Genomic DNA, 21,212 nt, shown 5'->3' on the forward strand with positions numbered 1-21,212 from the left:
CTGGCTGGGATTTTAGAATGAATCCTGCATCAGAACTGAGCCCGATAAACTAAACTTTCCCTGGCTCCAGGTGACCGGTGATGGCTTAGCTCTCAGTGACCCTCTGCTTCTGGCCCATGATCCCTAAACTTGGGCTCAGCATGAACCATCTGCTTCTTGGTCCTTCCTGGGTGAGATGAGGTATTTACCTGGGACATAAGCTTTAAAATGGTCTCCCTGAAGCTAGCCTTTTAAATAAGTAAAAGGCAGCAACCCCTCCTAGCAACCATAACACTGCAGGGCTTTTATATGATAAGTCAGAATAGAGTTCTTCAATACTGCCTGATGCTCCAGGAACACCCCCTTCCAGAGGGTCTGGCTAGAAATCTCCCATAACCAGACAAGGTGACATTGGGTAAAGAGGCTGTCCTTCACGGACAGGAATTCATGGGGATAATCACTATTGATGGCACAACATCCTCAGTGAAATGCTTTGTTTGAAACCTTATCGTGTAACTCTAGGATGTCACTTTGGACTCCCAAATTCTGAATAAAGGGTATGGGAAGATGCGTGAGCCCAAGCCCCTAGACAAAGCATTTAAAATACCAAGTGATACCTAGGTGTCTCTGAATTCTCCTCTGCTTGAAGTGAAAACTAAATAGTGCAAGAGATTACATTGATGACGGAGAAGTGCAGAGAACTAAAATTAGTAAGTAATGGATTTATTAAGTGACATCGATGGCCCTGTATGGAAAGATGGTGTCTTCTCCAATGCCAGAATTAAGAGTAATTAGTTATCTGAAGTGCAGAGACACACTTCAGTAGGACTCTGCATAGAATCCTTTGTGAGGGATGGTCAGGTGCCAGGAAACGCTAAGAGCAGGCAAGTCTCCTATCTCTGGCCTCCTGAGCATCAGTGGGACCCCACTGTGACAGGCATATCCAAACACAGCTGCTGGGTAGGAAGGAGGATGGTGCAGTGAGTGGTCATCCCTGGGCTTTCATGCACATCACCTTGGCCTTGCTGAATGTTAAGGGATTTGTTTGAATCTCCACTACTGGGCAGCTCTCACTATGGTGTGTTTATAATGGAACTTCCTCTTAAAAAAAAAAAAAACAACTGACCATAACAGAACCTTTTGGGAACACTGTAACACTGGGAAGGTGTAGCTGACTGGTTGTGGTGAAGATTTGCAGACTCGTTGGCTACCGCCTATGGCGCTCAAATTCAAAGGCATGTGAGTCGTTGGGCAATTCTAGCTCGGGGCAATAAAGCACAAATGGAAGAACACATGAGCTGTAACAGTGGACAGGGATGCAGTGGTGTCTTCAGAGGTGACCTGCAATTTTTAGGTCCGAATAGGGACCACAGTGGGGTCCCCAGAAGGCCTAGGCAGTTTTTGTATGAGATCATGGGGCTGTGTGACACAAGATATAGACTGAAGTCACACTCTTGGAACTGATGGAGTTATTTACACTGACTTTAGGGATATATAATTGAAGTAGAGTCAGGTTGGGCTCTGGGCTCTGGGCTCTGGGCTCTGGGCTCTGGGCTGGCTTTTGTTCTGAGCCACACATGAAGGGTTTCCTTCTTGGATGTCTTTTCTACTGTACCCTGGAAAAGTTCATCATTATTCCTGCTGCTGGTAGACCAGAGAGCATGACTAACATGACCCATGTGTGATGGGCTGGTCTCTTAATGGCCACTGGGGTACTAGAGAGCCTTTAGTCCATGAATACCAACCACTCTTACTTTACTGCCCAATTCACAGAGGATCAATTGGTTGAGAAGTCTACATATGAGCCAAGTTTCGTTCTTTTCTTTTCTTTAGCTTTAGATAAAAATATCACCCATTAGAAATCAATATTAAAAGAACATTAGTATTAAAGTATTAAAACTATTATTTTTACAATGAAAGAACCAATTTGAAGTTAAAGCAAGCCTAGCCACCCCTCCCCCCCCCAAATGCCCCTGGTGTATCTTTATAAGATTTGCTTTGATCCTCTTAGAGTTTAGTTATTGGAGGCCAGATCCATGTGTCTCAGCTAATGTCATTAGCTCATCTCCTTCCAAGTGACCAGGAGTGAGGTGGGCTCCTGCAGGCATTCCTCAGAATGCCCCAACAGCATACTTCAGAGGATAACTCAATAAGTGTGGACAGGTTCTGTTGCAGATGGTATTACCCATAAGGCTCTGCACATGACTCATATGTCTGTCTACATCACACTCTGCTTTTCATATTTACCCCTGCATGCATGTGTGCCCACACGCAATGGCCATTCCACACCCTGACACTGCATTCCCCTCTGTCTTGGCCTCTGTGCTGGGCAGGTTTTGCTTTATACAATTTTTATGACTGATTCTAATGAAAGACTTACCAAAAAAATACAAGTCAAACTTCTTTTTCTTTCTGACCTAGATAACTTATAATCTATATTTTGCAAGATTTCTGGGGCTCAAAGGAGACAAATGTGCTCTATATTTGTTTGAAAACCAATATATATATATATATATATATATATATATGGACAGAATAAATGGGCTTTCTGCTTTTCTCCTTTTGAACAGATTCTAAGTCATTGTCCTGGAGAAATGGAGATGTTTCTAGATCTTTACAGTACAGTATATTGAAATCTAGAGCCCTGAGACCAACTGATGAAGCCCCCACCCTGTACTGTTCCAGAATAGGGAACCATGCAAAATACCTAGCAGTGTTCTATGTGCTTCTGGAGCCTCTGACCACATTGCGCATCCTGACTGCTTTGGATTCTCACACGTGATTCTGTGATATGTAGGGAATTCAGGGGAACGTCACAAAGTGACAGAGGTAACCCTAGTGGCAGCCCCAGTGACATGACCAGCCTGAATCCCTAGAACAACTCTTTCTTGATAGAGGCACTTTAAACCCTATTCAACACAGCAAGTCAGCGGCCACGGCCCAGTGATTAAGGAACAGTGTTACAGGGACACTTGGGGTGTAGTCCTGGTTGGGGAGGAGGACACTGGTCTGAGGTGTGGGTACTTGGGAGCTGCCTCAGCTAAGAGTACTTTCAAGAACTGCACCTCCTTCCTGACGTCCCCCAGCTCTGCTTTACACATTTATAAGTCATGGAGGGACTAGGCCAGGCAGGTGGACACAGTGCCATCATTGGGGCAAATGGGGATCAGAGGAGGAAGAAATCTTACAACTGGCCTAATAATGGGTGGCCATCCTTTGGCAGGGTGCTAGTACTATGTTGTGTCATGTCAGGGATTGGCTGTTCCCTACCTGTGAGCACAGGTGGTCTCCCAGAGGTACTATCTTCTCTCGGACGCTGACCCCAATATAAATGACTAGAGGAGAAAGGAGGATCAAGGCTCTGCCTGAAGCACCCTAGTGTCTACACAAGCAATAACCAGGTGACAAAGACCATGGAGCTCAGAAGGCAGAGGCTGCTGGAATCTATGGGTGGGAAGGGGAAAGATCACATTTAGACTAAATAACAGACCAATTTATGGTTCGTGATGAGAAGCAGCTGAGAGAGAGTGGCCCTTCCTGGAGTCACCCCGCTTGGGTGGTGTAGTGTGGGAGGGGCGGATCCTTTGTGAGCCATTCTCTGGCTGAGGCAGAGGCAGAGGCAGAGGCATAGCCAGGAATCCCTGCTGCTCAGTGGCAATGCATAATCCCATAAGGATGAAGCCACATATGTGGAGCTACACACTTTTGTCTATGTGACCTACACATATGTTGTGTAGGACAACAGGCTATAGTGTCAGCATGGGTGTAGTAATCTCAACCCTTCCCAGTAGATAAGCACTTTCTCTGTCTATCATAAAGGCTGTGCAGGGACAGCCATGTACCAGAACTCTCACCCTGTTGTCTGGTATGGAACACGTCTGGCTCCCAGCTTCTAAGATATGTATTCCATGTAGCAATGATGTCACCACGATGCCCTAATCACTACCTCAGACACTCTAGAAGCTCAGAAGAAATGTGCAGAGGAGATGTGGGCAGCAGGGGACCTGCACAGGCCGGACACACACAGTACACAACTGGCTATTCCAGAGAAGGGGTGGGGCTCCTTTAACCTGGCCCCTTTAATCTGTCTTTTAAAACCGGAACTCGCTTGAGCTGTGAGGCAGGCTATCTCCATTGTGAAGACAGGTTGTGGCCATCTGTGCCTTTCTCTTACTGCCGGTACTTGAAGCATTCCTATTTCTTTGCAATCTGCCCCATCTGTCTGTCTAAACCACATATGAGCTGGTCCTGAGCACAGCTTTTCCTTTGTGCCAGCCCTCTGATGCTATGCCAGTGGATGCTAGCTACTCCTGTAGACTCCAAGTCTGACCTGCCTCTACCCCAGATCTTAGATCTTCTAGTCCTCTTGTCTCCATGGCCAGTAGCCATGTGACCATCCACACATGCTGTCTTTTCTTTTGTAATTCCAGGCTGTGGGAGTAAAACAGATTTGCTATCAGCCATTCCTGCCCTCAGTCCTCCTTCCTCCAGGTGGTTCATCATAGCCCAGGCTAGTCCCCATTGACCTTCCCTCTACCCTGGAACATATCAAAGGCCACACTTCTATAGCTCTTTCCTTGTGGGCTCTGGCCTCTTTTTTAGGAAGAGCAGGTCTCTGCAGCTGAACTTGGCCAACTGAAGGTCTCTGGGCAAGTCAGCAAAGTCCTCAAGGCTTACTCTGTCAGCTTTCAATACAGTAGGCAGGTTTCCTTATTCCTGTGAAAAAATGGCTTGTGGGTCTTCCCTGAGCTCCACAACAGGTCTAGACAGCTACAAACTATAGCCAGCCACTGACACAGCAAACATTGTGTGGTCCCAGATGCTGCGCTGGTCATATGTGCTTAGTGGACAGGCTGTGTGTTGGACGGGCTGGCAGGGCACCTTCATGTTTTAAGCTTGGGTTCTCTGAAAGGATAAACAGCACTGTGATTATGACCATGTGCTCATAAGACACAGCGTGCCCCATGAAATGATGGGGAGGGAAGTCACACCCATGACCTAGAACACATGAAAAGGTCCTATGTGGAGCTAGAGCATGGCCCCCTGGTTAGGAACCCTTGCTGCTTTTACAAAGGACCTGGGTTTAATTCCCAGCACACACAGCTCATAACTACCTGTAACTGGCATTCCAGCGTATCTGATGCGCTCTTTTGGCCTCCTTGCAGATTGGGCATGCACAGGGTGCACTTACATGCAGAAAGAATACTCACATACACAAAAGATAAACATAGATCCTAAAGAGACAAAGTCCTGTGTTCTGTAGCTCTGAAGGAGCCAGGGATTGACAATAGCTGGAAGGGCCTCTCAGGCAAGGCAGGCATCCAAGGTGTTTTGTCTGACACTACACTTACACTGTGAAGGTAGATCCAGAGGGATGGAATGGGGTAGGGAGGCTAGCCCAGAAGTTACTGGAGCAGGACATGGGGTTGGGGAGCAGGGAGGCTTGGCAGGGGCTGGGCCTGTAGAAAGAAAGGGTTATTACTTCTTTCATCCTGAGGGATTAAACTCAGGTTGTCAGGCCTAGATAAGAGCCTTTACCCACAGAGACATCTCTCCAGCCATCTTTATAATCTCAGGTAGGTATATATGATTACATATTAAACAGTGTAGCTCCTTAGGAGTGCCATCTTTATAGATGTTCAATGAGCCATATGTTATTAGTTGGGGAAGATGCTCTGTTCCTGCCTATGCAGATAGTGCTGTGTTGTATGGCTCTGTGTACTAGCCTTCAGGGGTCTCTTTGGGTTGTAATCATGCTTGGCTCCTAAGGCAGGCCTCCATCTGCTGCTCAGGCCTACTGCTAAAAGTTAACTTCTCTCATAGGAAAATGAGGACTCTCTGTGACCTTGGATTCACAGCAACAGAGGAAAAGATTTTGGGGGAAAAACATTTTAAAAGATAACCTGGAAAGCTTCAAATTCTTTTGTGCAACAAAGAACACAGCCAAGATGACAAGGAAACCCTGCTACATGGAGAAAGATGAGGTGCCAACCACGCATCTGCTAGGGATTAATATTCATAATATAGAAAGAATCCTTACAAGAAAACAAGTGGTTTCAGCTCACAGACAAGCAAAGGGTGGAACCACCATTTTCCCCCAGAGGATCTATCAATGGCAGGTGAGCCTGTGAGATGCTGAACGTCACAGGTTGGGAGGGAAACGGAAGCAAAGCCGCAATGTGATGACATCATACTCACCAAGGGCTAACGACCCCAAACAGAAAAATAACAGACAGAATGGCGGTCATTGAGGAAGTAAGTAATAACAAATGCTGGCGAGCACAGGGGAGCCCACGTGTGCTACCAATGAGAATGTAAACCAGTTAGCCACTGTGGAAGCCAGCATAGAGCTGTCTAAAACAAACAGACAGACAGACAGACAAACAAACTAACTAACAAACTAACTAATACATCTTCCATATGATAAGCTTCAGCACCCCTCAGTACTTACCCAAAGGGCTCCGGGTCAACACATCACAGAGATACTTGTACACCAGTGTTGACTGTAGCAGAATTCAGACTAGCTCAGCTACAGGACCAACCCAGGTGTCCACCAATAGACAAATGGACAGAGGCAGTGCAGCAACCACAACCTCACTTTTTGAGCCTTAGTGAAAAATGAAGTCCTGTTGTTTGTAGGAAAATGGATGTGACTGGAGACAGTCCTAAGTAAATGAAGCTCAAAAAGATGAGTGATTTTTCTCTCCTTTGTGGCTCTCTGGTTTTATACATATACATAAACCCTCACATGTGGGATGTGAAGGTAGATGGGAAGGTATCTAGGGGGAAGGGGAGGGACTAATGAGGTGGGAAGACTAGAGAGGGTAGGAAAGTGAGGGAGAATTTTGTCAGCATATAATATATAATGTATGTTTATCAAATATAAAAATTGAAAGTAAATACCTTAGGAAAACAGAACCGAGCGGAGCAGTAGCGCACAGCACATGTGGGCAGAATGGAACCCTGCACAGCAGTGTGGGAATGTGTGTGTGGGGGGGTGGGATGTGGGGGAGGGGGACAGCCATGGTGACACCTGACTCAGCCATCCCACTCCTGGACACATACACACACTCAAAACAGTTCCAAACGGGGATTCCAGCCGACCTTGCACATCTGGGACACAGCCCCAAGTTACAAACAGACCAGGGCCTGTCAACAGATGAGCCAAACGTGGCCTGCTCTGCAACTAATTTTGATTAGTCTGTTGCAGGGGAACATGGAAATGCTGTGCTAAGGAAGTCAGCCAGGTGTAGAAGGGTGAACAGACCAGGCTTCCCCAGGCGTGAGATACCTGGGCCAGTCACAAGCTGCACATCTTACAAGAGATGTCACCCTGGGGGCAGTGAGAGTGGGTAGAGAGATGGTTATTGAGGAGGAGCCTGGTGCTGTACAGTTATTTCCATCTACTCTGACTGACTTCACTGCACAGCCATGTGTGCTAGCATAAGCCTATGCTACTACATGTTTGTGCAGGACATGGAGGTCAGAGAACCACGCTGGAAGGGACAGCTTCAAGCCTGTCGCTGACCAACAAGAAGCACCTTCCTTGCTCTGTATTTCATGTACTGAAGCTCCAGGGCCACAACTCAGGGAGATCTGGCTGACAGTGTAGAGAGTTCTGACTGACAGTGTAGGGAGTTCTGGCTGATGGTCTCTCTTCGAAGCAGGTCTGTGCCTCCTCTGGAGGTCAAGGGACCCTTTCCTCCCCCAAACTCCTGCTAGGAATGTTGCTAAAACCTTGCAGTCATGTTCTGTGCGCCTGTGCTGCCCTGCCGGAGAGATACTTAATGCCAGAGCTCTATGGGTCCCGGTGCTGTGGTGACTCAGCCATGGATGCTTGGACCACTTTCCGTTCGAACTTCGCAAGGAAATAGGAAGAAGCCCTGGGTAAGGGGACATTAGGGTTGAACAGAAAGATAGAAAGCACAAGCTTAGGAAGCGGCGGTGTGTGTGTGTGTGTGTAAAAACCACAGGCACACCTGGCCAGGTGAGAACCAAACACTTCAGCGGGAGATCCCCATGCATCTCTTCCGAGTTGGAGATGGCATTTGCCGCAGCAAACAACATATAACTGTGATCGTCAGACCCTATTACCTATGTGCAACTCGGCTCTTCCAGAGCGGGGGTCCATTTACTTTGATTTCCAAGTACATCATTGTCTACTGGCTAACAAACCAGACAGCGTGGAAAGAACTTAAATTATTCCAACTCCATTCTTCTAGCCCTTGTGCTAGGCCCGAGGACCTTAATCCCTGAATGGCTGTGTGAATGAGAGCCGTTGGGTGCAGCTGGGCGCGCAGGGCGGAGGACTCTGAGGACAGCGCGGGCTGCACAGGCCGGCTTTGCAAAGGCTTTCTTTGCTGCTCCTGCAATTCATTTATTTTAAGAAAGGGAACCGGGAAGAAAGGCTGCAGCCCAGGTCTTTGGGCCTCTGATCATTTGATGAACGCTGGGTTGGCAACATGGGCCTCCAGCTTCTCAGGCCAGACAAAGGCATCCCAGCCGCCCTGGACAAAACCCCAGCGGCCTCTAGGGGTGGTGGCCTGGGAAAGGCCCACCTCAGTCTGTGAGGAGCTGCCTGCCCTTTGATCTCTCTTGAGACCCTAGCCAGGCCCCAGGTCAGGGGATTTCACACTGCAGACCCCTGGGGGGAAGGGGAGCAGGTCAGTATTGGTAATGGAGCCTGGAGAACAGGGACCCTGCTGGCTCTGACCAGTTCCACATGGATGGTCTTGCATTGTGAGCACAGAGTCCACACTTTAAATGGAATCTGATATTACATGGTAGAATGGAGCTAGCAAATGGTAGACCGGGGCCGACCGACGACAGTTAGCCCACCCCCTGGGCCTGACAAACTGACTGCCCTTGCTTCTTTCTCTAGGAGGTGACTGGAGTCACTAAAACCCCACACCAGATCACACCAACCCAGTGTTCCCCACTAGGGCCCAACCCTGGCTGGTACGTTAAGAGCTCACCCTGCTGTTCGCCATCTTTTTGCATGAAATAAATGTTTGCCAAAGAGCTTTTTATAGCACACTGCAAGCACAGCCATGAAAGAAGAAAACATCTAGCTAAAATTGTCTGTATCGTTCTGAGGGAATTTTGGTGTAACAGAAGGAAAATATTATGTTCATGAGAGCAAATACAGGACGAGCAACAAGGGAAGGAGTATGTGAATCCCGCTGGCGCCAATGGCTGCACGTTCGCAAAGAAAAAGAAAGATTTTTCAAATGAGCCAGAGCAGCATCCATAGGTAAGGAGAAAGAAAATTTTAAGAAAAACGTTAAGGTTGTGTTATGTTGCCCTGCCAAACAAAAGCGGCCAGCAACCAACAGAACCTCTGTATTGTGCTTGGGCTTTTGTCTGTGCGTCTTCCTGCAAGTAGCTTAGCAGGGGTGGGGTTCAGAGAACAGAGCCATTGCCCCAGAGCCAGCAGGAGAAGCTGGAGCCTCAGGATGGCTCAAGTGCTTGGCTTTAATTTTAGCCCAGGTCCCTCTGCAGATGCTTCAGGCCTCTGTGTGAACATTGGATACTGCTTTATTCTTTCACATCTGCCTGGGGGTACTTCCTCTCCCTCTTCCCTTCTCCTTCTACCCATTTCCTTCCTCTCCTTCCCTCTCTCCCACCTTCCTTCTCCTTTCCTTTCTCTGCCTTGCTGTGCTCTATCCCTTCCCTTTTCTTCTCACCAGGGGAAAGCACAGTGGGGAGTGCTAGCATTGTTGTGAGACGCACAGGAATCCACCTGTACCATCAGGATCTGCTACAGTAGCCAGGCAAGGACGGAGCGTGAGGTGTGAAAGATGCCAACTCCAGGCAGTGTGGCATGCCCATATGTTCACGGTTGAGGGAGACTGTACTGTGCTACCCAGCTCTGTGCTTCCAGGACCTATGGGATGAGTCAGCCAGGAGGGGCAAGGTGAAGGCAGGCAGGCAGGTACTGAGCCTTCCTAGTAGCTCTGCCTGGAGTGCAGGTCCCAGGGGAGGATAGATCCCTCTCCTTTAACTTTATCCCTGGTCTCCTTTTCTACAATGGTCTAAATTCAACAGGACAATTGCTAGGTCATTATAGATATAGAAAGGGTTACTGTGGGTCAAGTATTAGGTTAGACTGTTCAAAACCCAGCACAGGAATGCCTGAAGTCCTCTTGAGAGACAGGCTTTATGTGTCTTCCTAGGACCCATGTCCTAGGCCTGCATCCCACTTTGAGTCTTAAAGAGAGTGTTAGAGGACTGGTGAGGGGCCAGGGTGTGGCTCAGAAGTGCGGTGCATACTTAGCCTGTGTGAAGCTGGGACACACACACACACACACACACACACACCCCGAATCTGCATACTGGTGGTAATAAAATCTGGTGATATTAGAAATCTGAATCACACCTTGCAAAACCAGTAAACAGCAACAGAAGGTTGCACCAAGTGCTGCAAGGATGTGCTGACCTACGGCAGGATTTGAAGGTCCAAGGCTGCCCTCTGGCCTCCTCACATTGCATCAAGCTGCACAGGGCAGACCTTTATTGCAGACATACTATGTGCATTGGTTCCACCAAAAATAAAGAACGAACCTCAAAAACAAACACACTTGCTGCAGACAGCCTCAACACCACTTGACTCAGGAAAGGGACAGCAATAGGCTAATTTTCTCCAAGGCCTCCTGTGGAGAGTGCTCCCCATGTTGCCATAGCAACACCATCCGTCTCTCACCTTTGGCCATCTTATTGAGAACCATGTCAATCAGGACGTAGGTTCCACTCCTGCCCGCGCCGTCACTGTCAACAGAAGGAGAGAGAGTGAAAGGCTGCCTACCCTGGGTGAGCAGGCTCAGCAAAGCCAGGAGCCAAGTCCTTCCTCATTCTCAAGTGGGGCTGGGAGAGCAAGGGAGACGACATGTTAGAGGGAGAGAGGGCAAAGGACACACGCACACACCGTCAGGAAGAAGCAGGACCAGGAATGTTTCTCTCAGAACACTGTTTCTCCTTGCCCACCCTCTACTCTCAGATGTGGCCAATTTTGTCAGGGGGGAAAATGAAAAGAAGCTTCCTGGTGCTGGAAGTAGATGGTATTTGCCTTCTACCATCCCTGATAGTATCCTGTGAGTCCGAACCAGCAGGCAGCCAGGTGGAGAAGTCTGGATGGCAGAGCAGGATGCCCATCCCACTCCTGTCAAAGCATGGCTATCCTTTTCAAGGCGTCCTCCCTTCTGGGGGGAGAAGTGTACCTTCCATTCATTTCTTGATTGTATTCTTCAAGAAGCACCACCCTCTCATGTCTCCCTCCTGCCACCAGCTATGACTGGAGTTGTAAAAATCATCTTGAAGGTCATATCGCAGAAATCATGTTTTGAATCATCTCTTTACAGTTGCAAGTGGATAAAGAAAGGAAAATGCCTTTCTACAGGAACAGTGGGGCAGCGTCATCTCCTCTCACGGAGACGTGAATCTCACGCAGGTGTTACTGCTGTGTTTTGTCCTCATACACCTGGCCTCTCCTAAACGGAGGATGCTACGGATGCTACGGATGCTACGGCATGTAGACTTTTGGCAAATCTGCTACAACTTTAAGGGGAAGCATCTACTGAAGACTTAGCACTGTGGCTCCCAGGGGGGTTGGGAAGGCTCCCAGTCATCGTTTTCAAGTGGAGAGTCCTTGCCTTAGTGTTCACAGCTTCTCCCCAAATGCAGCAAAGCTGGAGCTGGCAAAGGGGACTCTTCACACTGTGCTCTCATTTGCATGCGGGCTTTTTGGGATCCTCAGTGCTGTAACTAGGAGCTGCTGACATCCTCGAGCCTGACATGGTTCACTTCGGCATGTGGCATAGATTCGGAATGTTTTAAGAAACAATATGCAAATCTTCCAACAAACTGCAACTTATCTTAGTGCATTTACAGATGAAAGATGCTTTGCTTTGTGGGACATAAAGCCATAGGCTATTTTCACTTCCTGTTCAAAGGCAGAAAGAAGCATTTGCACAGATACACACACACACACACACACACACACACACACCACACACACACCACACACACACACACACGTGCTGCTTGATCTTTGGAATCAGATCTTCTTCATTCCAGGTAGAAAGGCATGTTCTATGAGACAGTAAATTCTTCACCATGAATTGTTGAGTATGGGATCCGGTAGAGACAGATCTGATGAGCTGAACGTCCTCTGAGCAATCACTGGTATGACATTGGCTGTAGTCACTGAAGTTTTGCAAAGGCTCAGGCACTAAAAGCAGTGTGGTGGCAGTGGCTCTGCCTTTACAGACCATTCCCATTGAATCTCTGGTCTTCACCTTGTGACTGGGATAAAGACACATGCCTGAACCTGTGGTCCTCAAGTTTTTGTGGCATCAGGAGAGTTTAAGAAAAAAATAAGGCATTTGTGTGTAGGCGTTTAGAAGTAGAAGACGGCCTATGGTACTATTTAGTCCATGTGCAAAGGCAAAAAAAGATCCACAGAGTCCTCTAGCCAAACAGAATGGCAAATTAAGCTTATATCTGTGGTTCCCCTTAGAGAGACCAGCTAGATACGTTCACCAGTCAGTCAGAAAGCTCGGCTGCACTGCAATGGTATCTGTTATGCTTTGAAACAGAAAATTTTAATCCATGTTGAGTTATACTTGCCTGCAATGGACAATTATCGGACAAGAGCGGCCTCGGTAGCATTTGTTCACTTTTCTGAAATAAAGAGAGATGAAAGTTATAGTGGTATGCCAAGACTCTGTCATCCAAACTCTAGCAAGCCCCAGCACAAAGTCCATAAGACGCAGAGAATGAAGATTTACGTAGCTAGCTCAGTGGTGTGTTTCTCCTTTCAATGGCAACTTGCTCAACAAGCTTTAGAAACACATCTTACACATCCATAGTGAGTGTTTTTTTCTCCCCTTGCCAGTGTGACCTCTAGGCTTTGGGACACCAGTACAGGAGCCAGGCCTGTACCTTCTGGGCCTTACCCCTCAGGCCCTCTTTCTTCTCTCCTGATGTATGAGTCCAGTGACTGGGCTCCTGTTGGGAAACTCTTGAGTTTTTGTCCTGCTTGTTCATAATGTCTTATAATCTATTCATCACACTGAAATAGAACGTTCTTATATCTAAAAGCAACATCCTAAAGGTTCTACCTTATCTGCTAGCTTGAGGCAAGTATGTAAATATTGGGGGACACTCCAGGGAGCTCAAGATGGTTTTTCTATTTTTTTAAATTGGGGGTGTTTTTAAAAATGACTTCACTGTACAAGTTTGGACCCATAGTACTATCCATGAGATATACAAAGCATTGTCACCCAAATCATATCTCAACCAGAAGGCTGGTTTTCCATTCATAGTACAATGGCCAAGCATTGCTCTTTAAATCAGCAAAACAACAAAACACGTTTTCAAAGCACATTAAAATTCTCAGTAAAATATTCTTACCAAGAAAAGCAAAGACAGGATCTATCTGAGTTTGCTGGAAGGGGGAAAAAATAGTATGATGAGGGTGAATCTTCTAGAATCTGCCGTGTGACCTACTGCCATGAGACTCAAATTAGAAAGAAAAAAAAATCGACAATACAGAAAAAAAAAGTTTCCCTTTGAACCAGAAATGGGAATATGTCACGTTTCTTTGCTGCCCAAGCACGGTGACAGTGTGTGGAGAGTGGAAATCAATCAGCTGTGGCCGCAAGCCTCCAAGCAGAGAGGACCAGGGGGAGGGGGCAGCAGCCTGTGTCCTATGGCCCATGCACTGAGTAGATAATTTAGTACCAGGCGGCCCAATATCAGAAAGCTTTTCTTTCCTTTTCTTTTTTCCTTTTTTATTATTTGACTTCTACTGCAGTGTTACTAGACTTAGCCACTTCTGATAGAAGTCTGAGTTGCCCCCTCTCCCACAACGGGACTAGCAAATGGGAATTGAAGGGCAGATGCAGAGCCCAGATAAGATATGCCCCCCTACAGACAGGTCATGTTCAAAGCTGTTTTCAGCTGCACTTGATCTGTGGCAGCTCTATAATCTGTAAAAAACCTGCAGCATCTTAGAGCCTCGGGACCACCCACCGAGGCTCCGAAAAGAGAGAGTTCTCGGAACTATGAGGGCAAAACAAGCTCTCTCTTGGTCCTTTCTGAGAATGCCTTTTGTGGTCATGGGTGTGAGGTGCATCATGGGAGGAGGTGAGACACCAGAGACAAACTCCCTCGAAGGGAGATCAGGATGCGGAGGATAACCAGGTTAGAAAGCAGGCCCACTTGCCTCTCCTGCTAAAGTTTCCTGTTCCCCACTGGGTTCCAGCTCTGACACACAGGTGCTAAAGACACTAGAGCCTGTGCCAAGGGCTGAGGTGTGGCAATGGTGGAGCCCTTGTCTGGCAGGCATGAAGCTCTGTAAGACCAGAAACCAGGCTCATGGGATAGTTTTCCTCTCAAAGCTCTTTCTTTTTCTTCAGAGTTCCCCTGCTATCAGAAACAACCACAGACCCATGCCTTTGACTCCTGGCCACATTGTATGCTTAGCTACTGTGGGTTGGGAAACTGTATGCCCACAAATAGCTAGTCACCAGGTTTACTCTGTGTTGCCTTCCAGATGGGAGCAAGAATAGAAGATGCACAGTAAGAAAAGGGATCTGTGAAGCAGAGCTGTTAACTCTCATACCCACAGTGGCAGAGTGTACCCACAATCTCTCTAGGTAGGAGTGTGACCCAGGCTAAGTGGTTGCCACTCAGATCTCCATTCCCATGGCCCTATCTTTCTCTACAGGAGGCTTAAGGTATGTTTTCTCCCGATTGGTTGCCACAGGAAGCCTTTGAGAGATCTCACTGAAATTATACCCACACCAGACCCTACCCTGTGCCAGACATATTTACATGCAACCCCAGGCTGGGTGGGAGACACAGTGGATGGAAATACTTGTGGCGTTATAGCTTAGAACTTTATTAACAAGGAACCACGGGTTATTACAGCGTGAAATACCACAGATAGAAAAGCAAAACCATCACAGAGAGAGAGCCCATGTGTTCATCCGAGGACCTGAGATGCAAAGGCTGGTTGGTTCATGAAGATGAGCAATACACGGCTGTCTCATTTTGCTCTTAGACAGGTTACCAGCAAGCGAGGTCTCCGACATTGAGCAGAAATGGATATACTATGTGGACTTTTGCAGAAGGATCTCCCCAAGAAGGAACCGTTAGCAATACAAACCAACCCTTGGTCACTGAGTGAGTCGCCATGCAAACGAACAGCAAGCAAAGTCAGGTGAGGTCGTTAGAGGCTCAGAGAGGGGCCCCCATGTCCCTGCTGCAGTCACAGTTTCCAATGATCACTTTTGTGACTATGCAACTGGGCTCATATTACTAGCTGCAACGTCACAAAAATGACACCGGCCACCGCTAAGTAGCTGGCAAAGTAAGGGTTTGTCGGTTTGACAGTGAGCAGCGTTAGTGGATGCATGGAACACAGCAAGAGGTGCAGAGAGGAGGGGAGGGGAGGGAGAAAAGGAGGAGAGGGAAGGAGGGAGGGAGAACACAGAGACTGGGAGAGAAGAGAGGTTTGTAGAGCCAAGCCCTTACATGTGACTCTAATTATCTCTTAGCAGTTTCTCTTTAAAGTGTAAATGTGAGCCCCCTGGGCTCCAGCAACAGTTAATTACACATCTTGGGTGCCTGACGCACACCCCAGGCCTGCTGAGAACACTAGGCTATTGTTCCAGGACTAGAGCCCCCTCCCCTGACAAAGACAGGGTCCACAGAGGCGGCTTCCTTTCCATCCAGCTGACACTGGCAATCTGATTTCTAAGCCAGGATATCCAGAGAGTATGGTCATTTGTGTCAACTATCTAGGAATAAGAAAAGGTGAGAGGGCCCTCAGTTGAGCTGTTGGGTCCTGTGCAAAGGTTCAAGGAAAGCTTTCTCTCCCACTGAAACCTGCAACACGGGGCCCCGAGTCTGTTTTCTACATGATGTTACAGACACCTTGGATCTTGCCTCATCAGACTCTGGAGTTGGGGAGACCTGGGGATTCTGACTTTCTCCATGATGTGTCATGAACTTTGAGGGCTGGATATGGGTATGTTTCATTCCATATATGAATACAGACATGGGCCTATACACATATATGTGCAAACCCCTTGGATGCACTTAGAGACGGGTAGTGAGATGGACAGCTATCTGCATAGCTGCATAGCTATCTGCATAGCTGCATCCACTTTGCCAGTCATGAGCAGGAGACTTCCTATGTGTATCTTTAGGAGGTCTGTACTGGGAAGGGTCTAGTGGCTAGGAAATTAGGGTGGGAAGCAAAGAGCTGAAGCTTGGATGTTCTCGGGTTTCTGAATGCTCCTATAGGGTAGATGACGGCTGGGCAGGAGCCACTGGCCGATACCAAATTCCTGTCTTTCCTCAAACTCTTTCATGGAATTTCTTTCCAAAGAATGACTCATTCAGACAAAGAAATTTTATTCCCAGCATTTGAAAGGCAGAGGCAGGCAGATCTCTGTGAGTTTGAGGCCAACCTGGCTTATGTAGTTCCAGGACAGCCAGAGGCTACATAGGGAGACCCTGTCTGCAAATATATATATATATTTTTTTTTTCAGTGTGGACTAGAAGGCAAAGAAAGTAGCATCATGCCAAGCTTTAGAATTTTTAAGATACGAATTTACACAGCCCAAGCCCGCCTTGGCTCTGTTTCTATCTCAACACTCTCCTTGACTTCAGGCTCTAGGACAAAGAACTGGCTGTCATATGTATCATCTGGTGATACAACAGTTTGTAAAACGGCTGTGCCCTGGCTCCCTAATTCCTTGTCTGAGAATCTGCAGTGTGGGTGGGCTTCCAGTTAGCTACATGTGGGACACAGAACTTGGCACTGACACAGGTAAGACATCTCTGCACTTATTACCATTTTGGGGGGCACTGACCTATCGCCGGTATATGAGCAAACAGTGCATTGACCTCACATTTTTCTTTCTTTTTTAACACCATCAATATCTTCCTGTAAGAAAGTCTAGCATTCATCTCAACAGCTCAATAAAGACACTTTGAAAGGAGACAATATTTTGGACGGCTGGCTGATTCTGAGCAACAAACAAACAAAAAACTAGAGTGCATTAAAAAAAAAGACTGTCGCTTTCGGAACTGTACTAAACACACATACACATTCATGTGCTCGGTATATTTAGGCTTTTATATAAGACTCTCTATTCTAGGACCTGGCCTTTCCCTGGCAAAATTTCCTTGGCTGGCAGATGAGTACCCAAATTTTAAAAATCTGACTTTACTAAACTATATGGAATATAAGTCTTAGGTGGGTTTCAGGATCTTCTCAAATTATGCCCACACTTGCTCTACAATACCTGCTACCTCACCTTTATCACCACTAGTGATGGACAGTAACTTATACTGAAGAGGAACATTTACCACACTCTTCCCTCTCTCCCTTCCTCTTCCTGCCCAGTTGTTACATTGAAGGCAGCCTCTCAAAACCTGAGAGACCTGGCCCAGCCCACACGCCCTTGGCCTGTCTGCGCATGCTCTAACCGCAACAGTTTGCAGCACGCTCTTGGTTTTACCTGCGGAAATCCAGGAGTGACCTCGTGGAGGAAGGGACTCCCTGGTCATACCAACTCAGGAAGTGGAACTGGGTCACCGTGCGAGTCTCGTTGGTCTGCAGGTTCTTCAGGTAAAAGCTTCTCACCAGGAAATCCTGGCACCATATGTGCTCAGAGACTAGATTGACCTGGTGGGGACAGAGTAGCAAAGCATGTGAGCTCAAGACTACAGAACGCAGTGGTGTGTTTGGGGAGAGAGGAGACTATGGTGAGGACACAGACAGGTGACGTCTGCTTTGCCCCAAGGTCCCCTCTCCACTCCGAGTTTAACGGGCGCCTAGTATAGATCAGTGAACATAAGAGTCAACAGATATGGAGTAGTCTTGTATCTCCCTAGGTTAGAGACTATGGCTTCCCATTCATACCCTGTGAGGGCTCCTGTGAAACCTCTAACATGGTCCACATGTGAGTCCTTCCTAGCTTAAATACCACAGTTAGTGTCTTCATCTGGTATGTGTAGGAAACCCAGCAAGGGAAATCTGCCCCTCACAAAAAGAAAAAAAATGTCAGACAGATCCATGGCTCAGGTAAGAAAACCCAGCAGCCACTAGGATATAGGCAGCATTCTCTGTGAAAATGGATCTTGCTTGAATACTTGATATTTGAAACCTGAGCTACCTTTGCACGCTGGACAATCTTCCCCCCCCCCCATCAGCCTTTAGACTTCATACAATTGTGATATGGAACGCCTACATTTATTACTGAGTTTACCCCTAACTAGGTAGTAGCGTAAGGCATTGGGTCTCTTGGCTACATAATACTTGAATCTCTCTGAAGTCAAAGGTGCTGACAGCCCTCCCTGGGGATGTCCTAGCCCCACAGGTCAGGTTGTTAACGAGGACTATAGACATGTGCTTCTTGCCAGGCCCCTGAGTAGGCACCCGGTCCCGGTACCTCGTAGACATGGTAGAGGTTGGAGCCCTCATCAGGCCAGTAGTGATGGCACTGCCGGACGCCGTTCTCGGAGAGGGGTGTCAGCATGACAATGACGGCACACCCGCTTTCCCACACCATCTGCAGGTGACACAGAACTGTGGTTACTACCATCAGAGACAGTTCCCAATTATCCCACTTATGGGGGACTCATTTCTCCTTAGATCCTGCACTCTGCAGCTGCTTTCACCCCTCTGAGTACATTACCTCTATGTTCTATAGGTTCCATGAGATACTTTAAAAAAAAAAACATTCAATGAGTTTTGTGCTCAACCCAGATACTCCTTGGCTGTTGCTTCCCAACTTTACTTTTTGAGGCAGAGTCTCACCGTGTGGCCTGGAACTCGCTATGAAGGCCAGGCTGGTCTCAGACTCACAGACATCTGTCTGCCTCCGCTGGATTTGAGGAATGTGTCATCACGCCCCACAACATTTGGTCTAGAAAAGAAACTTTCTAGAATATAACACATAACTGGTTCAGGCTGGATGAGCCTGGTGAAAAGCACCCTGTTCTGCAAGCAGACTAAAGGCAGTTGCCATTGGTTTGTTTGTTTGCTTGTTTGTTTGTTTGCCTGCTTGCTTGTTTGATGGTCATGTTGGTCCCCATGATGATCAGGGAGCTAGCTATCCTCCTATCGGAAGTGGGCTCTGGGGGAGCCTTTATTCACATTGCAGCACAGAGTCTGCCCAAACATTGTGTACCATTCAGATGAGAACAATCCAAAACTTAGTTAATAACTTACATCTAAGCCATAGTGAACACACACACACAGCACACACATCCTTGTCACGCTGAAAGGCCCCTCAGTCACCGTTTTTGTAAACACGACCTCTCACTTCAAGTTGCAAACCTTTGTGTTTAATGTCGCAGGTGTTTACGAGGGTGCTACTCAGGCCTGGCGTGTGCAGCACAACACAGCACAGTACGAGATGAAGAGCAGTTTGATCTCCCTGCTCAAATTAACATCACAGAAGCATCTACACCTGCGTTTAGGTGTAAAATTGGTATCCAAGGAAGCTTCCACTTTTTTAAAATGCAGATGTAAAAATCCGATTAAGATCTTGTTATTTAAGGAGCACACGCATGTCACACAGAAAATGCTTTCTCAACAGCATTCAGGTTATTAGATTCCTCCATTAAATTACATCTTAAAAGTCAGACATGCACGCATGTTTTCCTCCCTCCATATCGATTCATATTCCTGTGGGATTCCAAAGAGTCAATACTCTTAAGGCATCTCGCTGTGTATCATTTATATTGGAATTTAATGGAAACCTCCTGAAGTATTTACGAAAAAGCCTGCAAATAAGTACGAATCACACTTGGGCCCACGCACATCTTTTTGCCCCAGTGCCAGTCCGGTAAGATGAGAATTCTGAGTGTGTTTCCTACTGTAAGCTTTCCAACCTGGTCCGCCAAACCAGGGCTCCCATCACGAACGATTTACTGTGCCTTTGGAAAGCGGAGGCGCTCATTGCTCATTGAAGCCATTACGAAAATGAGGAGAAACACAGATTTTATGAGTGTAATAAAAATACAATGATCTAGACCATAAACCATCATCTAGCACGCCGCCTGCGCTGCCCGCGTGTGACATTACCGAGCCCTTCGTTTGCAGAGGGGTCCTCCAGGTTCTACAGCCTCTCTGATTGGTTCGAGCGCACACAGTGCTTCTGTCCAGGGCGCCTGCCTGGCTCTCTGAAGATTTGGTTAAGATTAAATCCAAATGAAACTTAATTTAAACAAACAATCTCAAAGGCACCCTAGGGGATAATATTTCTTTTTAGGTCAGTATGTACAAAGGCAAAGAGGGAATTTACTAAATCAGATAGATCGAAGCCAGGCTGGGCAAAAGCTACTTGTAAAAGTCTAGTGACATTTTCTCACGTCCCTTCCAAGGCAGGAAACCAGGGCCCTCACTACCCATGTCTCCAGCCTTGGTCTCCACCGACATTGTCTAGCCAGTGGTTTTAATTCAGACTTTGGGTGGGAATGTGGGGTGCTAGAAGATTTCAGCCAAGTCAATTTCAATCTCTCCACATTTGTTCATCCTGACAAGTTTCTGTAAGTGACGAATCAATATAATTTCTCATGTTTCTGGAACTTTCTTCTGCCTGAACACCAGAGAGTAGAACATTCACATTCCTGGTCTTCTCCTCAGCTGTCTAACATAGGTGTGAGGCATTTGAGTAGAGACCTCCGAGACAGGGAGTCCCGAGCATAGGCAGGGGTTGTGTCAAGTCCAGGAGTCTGCAGTTCCATCCATGACTCCCTCTCCTTGCAGAGTCACAGTGAGTCACGATTTCCAGGCAGTAAGAAAGACCTCCACCTGGTCTTGGAGGCAAATCTGCGGGGATGATGAGAAGGGACGGAACCTTTGGTTCTGGGTCCCAGGTACAGACTTTAGGCTGTGGGCTGTGGGCTAGGGAAGAGCTGGGGGTGCCCCATCTTGTGCATTGGCCTCAAACGCAGTGTCTCCCCTTGAAACCTCCACTGAGGCCATCAGATGATCTGAGCAGTGTCACCTGCATGTCTGGGCACCAGGAGTCTGCCTTTAAGACTTCTTTCTGCATCACAGACAAAGGCCACCCAGTGGATCTTGGCAGAAGTAAAACCATCAAACCTGATGCCAGTCTTGTCCTGTCTACCAGAGGTGCAGAAACTTCCGATGACACTTGGTCTAGCTACCTTGCAGAGGGATCCTCATTAGGGTTGCTCAGCAACA

At 47.4% G+C, this 21,212-nt stretch overlaps 1 protein-coding gene across 1 annotated transcript in view; it reads right to left on the reverse strand.

The window, feature by feature from the left end:
• The window catches only part of Ptprn2 (protein tyrosine phosphatase receptor type N2), a 747,342-nt gene that overhangs the window by 12,344 nt on the left and 713,786 nt on the right, over positions 1-21,212 (reverse strand). Inside the window, exons 18-21 of the mRNA XM_076920936.1 lie at positions 18,448-18,567; positions 17,515-17,681; positions 12,604-12,657; positions 10,682-10,746 (exon numbers count right to left, since the gene is read on the reverse strand). Of these exons, the coding sequence (XP_076777051.1) occupies positions 10,682-10,746; positions 12,604-12,657; positions 17,515-17,681; positions 18,448-18,567 (406 nt within the window). The remainder of the gene's footprint in view (positions 1-10,681; positions 10,747-12,603; positions 12,658-17,514; positions 17,682-18,447; positions 18,568-21,212) is intronic.

The sequence above is a fragment of the Arvicanthis niloticus genome, chromosome 23, assembly GCF_011762505.2.
Source record: "Arvicanthis niloticus isolate mArvNil1 chromosome 23, mArvNil1.pat.X, whole genome shotgun sequence".
Lineage (NCBI taxonomy): Eukaryota > Metazoa > Chordata > Mammalia > Rodentia > Muridae > Arvicanthis > Arvicanthis niloticus.